The 8312-nt window shown below is 34.2% G+C and overlaps 1 protein-coding gene across 1 annotated transcript; it reads left to right on the forward strand.

The window, feature by feature from the left end:
- Positions 1–2806: 2806 nt before the first annotated feature.
- On the forward strand, positions 2807–7896 carry LOC125657348 (ATP-dependent DNA helicase RecQ-like). The gene is made up of 2 exons (XM_056146331.1): positions 2807–3406; positions 6701–7896. Exons 1-2 carry the CDS (start codon positions 2937–2939, stop codon positions 7623–7625), a joined length of 1395 nt encoding a protein of 464 aa, XP_056002306.1. The 5' UTR covers positions 2807–2936; the 3' UTR covers positions 7626–7896.
- The last annotated feature ends 416 nt before the right edge of the window (positions 7897–8312 follow it).

Below are 8312 nucleotides of genomic sequence, written 5' to 3' on the forward strand. Positions count from 1 at the left end.
ATCATAAATAATTGACGCCTCATATCTTGAAAACGACAAATATTTTGAAAAACATTATTGAACAAAAGTTGTTCAGAATGATAATCTAAACAATATGTACATTTCGTTTTTTCCCTATGTGGCCCCGTTAGGGAGCTACAGTTTGGCCCCTAAATATTTCTTGTAGAGATAACTCGAGAACGGTAAAGAATTTCTAAATACTTGTTGAGCAAAAAATGTTTAAAATGACAAGGCCTTTCTTACGATATCAAGCCAAACGGGCTGGCCCTTTAAATTAGGGGTTCAGAAGGGTCCAAATGTTTTTGAGAATATCTCAGAAACTATTAATATTTTATAATAAGTTGTAGAAGCGGAAATGTTCATCTCAACGAGCTTGATCTTATCAAATCAAAAAGTAGGTCATATGTTACGTAATTAGAGATTTTAAGGGCCAAAATCGTAAATATTTGACGCCTCATATCTTTAAAACGACATATTTTTTGAAAAGCATTATTGAACAAAAGTTGTTCAATGTGTCATAACCTATCGATCAATATCAAAAAATGGGTCTGTGGGCCTCATGGCTCGCCTGTAGAGTCGATTTTTGTCGATATCAGTCGATTTCAAAAACTTGTAACTGGTAAATATTTTGTAAGGACATATTGAACAAAAGTTGTTCAGTTTATCGAGATCTATCGATTGATATCAAGAAATAGGCCTATGGTCCTAATGGCTCGCCTGTAGAGTCGATTTTTTGTCGATATCGGTCGATCTCAATAACTTTTTACAGGTAAATATTTTGTAAAGACATATAGAACTAAAGTTGTTGAGTCTATAGAGGGCTAACAAATGACATCAAGAAATAGGCCCGCGGGCCTTATGGCTCGCCTGGAGAGTCGAATTTCAAACGAATTTCACCGCAACTTTGCTTCAGAAGCTTATGATATGAAAAATTGATTATATCTAAAGTGTCTTAAAGTCGGAAACTAAATTGGGACTCATTTGTTTTTGTTTTTTTTTTAACTCCGAGTGCATCAACAAATCGGACGGAAGACCTACTCGTTGCTCGCAACGAGATCGTGTCTAGTTCTTATTATTATTCTTTTCTTCTTATTTTTCCTCTTCTTTAGTGAGAAATTTGTCCGACCGATTATATGAAAGTACTTCGACTGATCAACTTCAAACTTTGTGAGCTGATAGGGGGTCATAAGGAGGGGCGCAATCAACTTTTGAAATTTTCAAAATCGCCACCGTTTCAAAATGGCCGCCAAAAACGTCAAAAAATCAAAGTTGTCGGATTTCAACCAAATTTTATTTTTAGGGTAATATTGTGACCCCGAGTCCATTTCCACCATCAAAATTTTTTTTTGAGCCGCCATTTTCAAAATGGCCGCCATATACTGAAATATTTGAAAGTGTTAAAATCTTTACAACATTTGGGTTATGGGGTCACTTGAGGGTCCACAGTTCTTTTCTAACATCAGTATTTCCTTCCTATCTATTTTTGAATGTTTCAAAATGGCCGCCATTGAAGAAAATGGCGGCCAAAAATCAAGTCCGTCGGATTTCAACTTCATTTACTTCCTAGGGTTTATGGAGGATTCTGAGTGCATATCTGGGATCAAAAACCATTTCTGACATGGGGAGGTGTTCGGAGACATTTGTGTTGGCATCCCAACACACTTATAGCTCGTTATTCTTATTTTCTTCTTCTTCTTCTTCTTCTTATTATTCCTCTTCTTTCCTGAGAAATTTGTCCGCTCGATTGTATGAAAGTGCTTCGACAGATCCACTTCAAACTTTGTGAACTGATAGGGGGTCATGAGGAGGGGTGCAATCAACTTTTCAAATTTTCAAAATGGCTGCCGTTTCAAAATGGCGGCCAAAAAACGTCAGAAAATCAAGGTTGTCGGATTTCAACCAAATTCGATTTCTCGGGTAATATGGTCACCTCGAGTCCATTTCCACCATCCAAATTTTTTTTGAGCCGCCATTTTCAAAATGGCTGCCATATACCGAAATATTTGAAAGTGTTAAAATCTCTACAATATTTGGGTTCTGGGGTAAATGGAGGTTCCACAATTCATTTCTAGCATCAGTATTTCCTTCCAATCAATTTTCAAATGTTTCAAAATGGCCGCCATTGAAGAAAATGGCGGCTAAAAATCAAGTCCGTCGGATTTCAACCAACTTCAGTTTTTAGGGTTTTTGAGAATCCTGAGTGCATATCTGGCATCAAAAAGCATTTCTGACATGGGGAGGTGTTCGGAGACATTTGTGTTGGCATCCCAACACAGTTATAGCTCGTTATTATTATTTTTCCCCCTTTTTTTGTCGGCACGATTTCTCAGAGATGGCTGGATGGATTTTCTTGAAATTTTCAGGGATGATAGAGACTGAAAATACCCCCAGGTGTTTTTTTCATTTTTTCAAAATTCACTTCCGGTCGTTAGATTTGTCCAATTTCCGTTTTTTTAGAAGATATTTTGTCCATCGTTTTTCTCAGAAACGGTAAAATATAGAGTCACCAAATTTTCAGAGTTGATAGATCTCACTTTGTAGGCGTACAGTTGGGGGTTCAAAATGTCGGCCGTCACTTCCGGTCGTCACCGGAAGTGATAAGAAGAATCGAAAAATTAAAGTTGTAGTTGTTGAATCGAAACCTATACCACTTTATGAGGTATCTTTTGGAGTATTGAAAACCGTTGACCCCACTGGAAGTGGAAACGTCAACTTCCGATAATTAAGGAAAAACATTTCAAATTCTCCCTTTTCAATGCCTTAAACATCGTCGCAAACCACGGTTTTGAGTCCACTCAAGCTCCCTCATACCCGTGGTTGTCTGATGCTATTTTTGCTCGTTTCTCATTAATTATGCATGACGGGGGTAACCAATCAAATCACGTCCGAGTAAACTTTACTCGGAGAGCCCGACCAATCACGTAACACCTTTCAAAATGATATTCGGAAAACAATCAAGTATGGAAGCGCCATTATTGACGAAAGTCGGAGAAGTTTTTGAAGTGGAAAAGCTAAGTGCTCAACAAGAAAAGGCAATTAGTAGTCTTTTAGATAATCGGGATGTGTTCCTCTCCCTGAGAACTGGTGGTGGAAAATCACTCTGTTACATGGCATTTCCTTTGTTTTACGAACGCATGTACCAACCACAACTTGCACACGTACTTATTGTTAGTCCCCTCCTTGCTATTATGAAGGAACAGACTGAATTTTTGAAATCAAAAGGATTTACAGCAACCTACATTGGTAAAGATGCGAACGAGGACGATGGGATCCTTGCTGGTGAATACCAATTTCTCTTCACTTCACCAGAAGCTGTTTTACAGAATGACAAATGGCGGAATATGTTGTCATCATCCAAGTCCTTCCGATTATTTGTTGTTGATGAAGCCCATACTGTTGTTCATTGGTAGGTAAACCGTATATTTACTTATTTACAGAAAATAAATTTCAATATTATGATATTTCGAAATTAAAAAATGTGTTTGCTGTTATACTGTTTATGACACCAAGGACTACCCATTTATAAGCCGCATGACGTAAATTATACGTGTAGATGTGTTGTTATATCCCGTTTTTTTATTCAATGCACTCCATATGAGAAAGAGTATAGGGAATATACCAAAATAGATTATACTATTTTGTTACTTACAGTTGAAAGAAATTTCCCATATTCACTACAACGAACTTGAGATTAATGTTATTCACATCTGCATTTTGTTAAATTAGGGTCGTATGCAAAACGTGATTTTCACAGTATTGGTGATAATTCATACTTGCTAATGTTATAATGCATTCTACATCAATATATATGATTAAACCCATAACAAATATGACCAAATATTGACCAAATGGTACCTTTAACAAATCCAATGATATATAAAAGTCCTATGTTCTATTTAAAAAAAATATTCAAGATATACATGTACAACTGAAAAAAGGGATATTTTGTGTGTTATGCTGTTGCAGCTCAAAAATGGCTTTATTTTCAAGTTTTTGTTCAAAGAGATTTATAGAAGAGGCTTTTGGTAATAGAAACCAGATCAGTGAGAAATTATTCCACTTTTACATGCAATTTACTGTATGTAAATCGAAAAAATATTAGCGAAATAATGTTTAAATATGTGAAAATGCCAGTACGTCATGCAATTGTATAAAATTCCAATGTTTAAACTTACAAGAAAAAAAATTACATGTTAATTCATTATTTCAACTTTTGTTTTGCATTGAAAATTGAGTTGAATACTGAATGAAACATCATAAAAAAGTTTGAGTTTGAGTGGATTATTTAAAGCCAGAAAAAAATTACGCATTTTTCTCTAAGTGGCATAAAAATGTCCCAAACATTCTGTAGTGTCCGCAACATGTGCATATTTTGGAATGCCTGATGAATTATACTTCTATACTCTTACTGGTAAGAGGCAATACAGTTACTAATGTGTCTACCAAAGAAACAGACTCTAACTCAGTATTGCTAAGTTTTCTGACAGATATATTGTGTTTTGTAGTGTCCACAACCCTGTAGAGTCCGCAACAGCTTTTTGATTTCATAGATTTTTTCAAGAAAACAAGTTGGAGGTTAAGGTTTTAAATTTACTTCAATCAAATCAAAGATGGTTTCAATCAGAAATACTTTAGTATATTTGTAGTGTCCGCAACAATATAAAATTTGAAAGAAAACAAGAGTCATCAGTATTCTTTAATTTATGAAATTTAATCTATAAAATCATTCCTTAGAACATGTTTAATAGAATGAACATCTGTGACACCATCAATATTTTTTGAAACTGCATAACAATATATAATGAGGGAAAATTAATGGTTAATGTTATATGGTAATTCCATTTAAAATAAAACCCATTCTACAACTTTTGATGTCTAATTTTCCAGAGTTGATCCTATGACAGGTGAATTAGTCGAGAAAGAAACATTTATCATCATTGATTTTAAAATAAATGACAATATATTGGATATGTAATGTATGATGACCTGTAGTGTCCGCAACAAAAATATCTATGTATTTTCAAAATTTATGAAGAATGAAATGAAGACATACTGAATATTATGATAGATTAATTTGAATTTAGGAATATTCAATGTCATTTTCATATGATAATCATATAGGTCTTATGAGTATTTGTAAATGTAAATAAACCTAAAAGATTGGAGACAAATTGGGCAAAAATATTAGTATGACATTTATATGAATTTTTTTTTTGTTTTCAAAGAAAACCACAAAATTTTCTTTTTAATTTACTTCTTTCTGGTACATAGTCCAAACCAATAAGAAATTTGGCCATGAACATTATCTTTGCATAAGTTTACTAAAATTTTATGCGGCATAACTTTTTTTTATAGGAATGTTTATACAAAAAATTTTTTTGGTTCTTGTACACATACATATTGTACTTTCTAGGCAACATGTCAAAAATGTGCTATGTGGATTTTTATTTTTTGCTCCTAGTGCAACATAATTTGCACAAATACCGTGAAAATGGCGAAAGAATACTTAAATCCATATACCAGTACCATATACCAGCACTTCGGTGGGAATTTCCTGCTTAGCAGATTGAAATTTTACTTTATTAATAGCATATTGCTTAGTACCTTGCATACACATTTTAACTCTTTATCATACATTTGTTATATAATTCAGGATTTCTGCATCACTGATATGAACATAGACACACCTACTTTATCACTACGGCCCTCGGGCTGATATTGGAGTCTCGGGTTGATATGAAGTGTGATACAGATTTGACCATGTATTATTCTAATTTGATATGATATACTTAGTATATATCTAAAGTTAATTAGTTATGCATGGTCATTACTTGTCTCTAGTTTTAAAGCATATTAGTTAAGAACATTTTTCAAAATGGCTAACATGCAAATTATCAGAAATTAGGGTTGGGCGGTTAAAACCGCCCCCGGTTTAACCAGTTTCTTTATTTCCGTGAGCTATATGGCTCATTGGATTTATATACACAGGCAGTTAGTACAGTAGTGATTAAGATATAATACATACAGCAGAGTTGACATAGGCTGGGACAAGAGATGACCAGTGTATGAAAACATCACCAACCCACCCCCTCAAATGTTTATTCAACAGTTAAAATGAAGACTGATGAAACAATACTTATACTTACAGAAATTTTTACATCTTCCCCAATTCAACAGTCATTTGTACATTATTTATTTAAAATAAATAACACAGACAATAATGACCAAATATTTTCAATCGACCAGTATTAACCAGTAATGACCGGTTTTAACCAGTATTGACCACCAGTACGGTCAATACTCAATGACCACTTTTTTGCCAACCCTGTCAGAAATGACTTTAATTTCGATCAGATCAGTCATCATGACTCATCACTGACAGGTGAACTAATAAGGCCCGTGGGCATCTTGGTTATTGAAGAAATTAAAGGGAATGGGAAACAAATTCTAACAACTTACTAGTCCCAGGTCTCATTGCCCTTTATTGAAATAGTTAATTTCAACATACCATGGGTAGGGGTGGGTCCATAATAATCGGCTTGTGTGGCTCTTTTCTTATTTAATTATCTTTCACCCCAGTACCCCCCCCCCCTCCCCATGTGAAACACAATTGTTCTCATTATTTGTAATTCTGTCAACAATTTACATGCAAGTTTCTCTTTCATTTTCAATTCATTTCTAATTTCACTTTTGTTCACAGGGGAGAAAGTACAATGCATATCCAGGCTTTTAGGGAATGGTTTTCACGGACCGGGGAGATAAGATCATTGATCAGTTGTCCTGCCTTAGTGATCACAGCCACTGCTAGTAAGGAAGCAAGAAAATTAATTAGGAAACGACTTGCTCTAAACAACTGTGTAGACATTATTGACAGTCCAGATAGGGAAAACATAAAATTATTTCTGGAAAAGATTAAAAACACTGTGCCTATTGAAGTGACATTTGGTTGGTTACTAAAGGACTTGTCTCTTGAGAAAAAGGACTGTACCAGAACACTTGTATTTTGTTCAAGTATAAAAACTTGTGCAGACATATATACTGCATTTCTGATGGTGTTGGACAAGTCTGTTATGGAATATGTCAATATGTTTCATTCTTGTACATCTGAAACAGTGAAGGAAAAAATTAGACAGGACATGAATGATGAGAATGGGACAATACGAGTCTTAATTGCTACAAGTGCAGCAGGTATGGGGGTGAATTATAAAGGCATCAACAATGTTGTACATTATGGTCCACCTAAAGATATGGACAGTTTCGTTCAACAGCTTGGGCGTGCTGGTCGTGATGGTTGTCAAGCTTTGCATCTGCTTATTTACAACAGCAGACACACACACAAACTTGATTCTGACATGAAAAATTACATTGAGAATAAAGATAAATGCCGTAGACTTCAAATGTTACAATCATACGATTCTCTTCCAAATGGAAAAGGTATCAAGCATCTGTGTTGTGATATTTGCTCACAGAAATGTGATTGTGAAGACAAGTGTTGTTTACAGTTTCAGCACCCATTTCATTTATACAAAACTGATGATGATTCAAGTGATGAAAGTTTTTGTATGTCAGATGACACAGATTTTGAGTTTGATGATGAGGATGATGATACATTTGATGTAATGTAGAAATGAATTTCATTTTTGAAAAAGCAATGCTTCCTACTGACATGCTTCTTTAAGCATTATACCACTTCATGAATGCCGGTTTGACATGTTTGAAGCATTGCAGTTCATACCCTCATGTAATTTCAAAAATGAAATTTATTTTTATGTATTGTAATTAATTTTCTGTCAAAATTCTCAGTCATTGAAATAGACATACCAGGTAATTATTATTTATCAAGATTTGTATGTGCGATGTTCACAACTGCAATACATTCTAGAGGAAATGGCTGTCATTGTAATTTGTATATATCCAAGATAAAAGCATTTCATGCCATGTAGCTACTTGTGTCAAGTTTTTTTTTGGTTAAGGTTTTGGTATCAAGGGACTGACAACATTTGCTTGAAGTTGGGAATTTAACAGAATCATACAAAAAAAAAAAAAAAAGAGAATAGCTTCAATTTAAAAAAAAGTTACAAAGTTAGAAAATCCATCTGGATTTATAATAATACGTCTCATGAAATTGACCAAGTTCATTTAACAAAAAAATTTGCCTCTTGAAAAGTCTAAGTCTCTGAATTTCCCTATTTAGAATGAACAAAGTTCCAAAATCCACCTGGAGTTTGAAAAATACGCCTTGGGTTAAGGAGACGTATTTTTGTCAAAATACGTGTACGTCTCAAATTTAACCGTATTTTCAAAACTACGTA

This window comes from Ostrea edulis, chromosome 8 (genome assembly GCF_947568905.1).
Source record: "Ostrea edulis chromosome 8, xbOstEdul1.1, whole genome shotgun sequence".
NCBI lineage: Eukaryota > Metazoa > Mollusca > Bivalvia > Ostreida > Ostreidae > Ostrea > Ostrea edulis.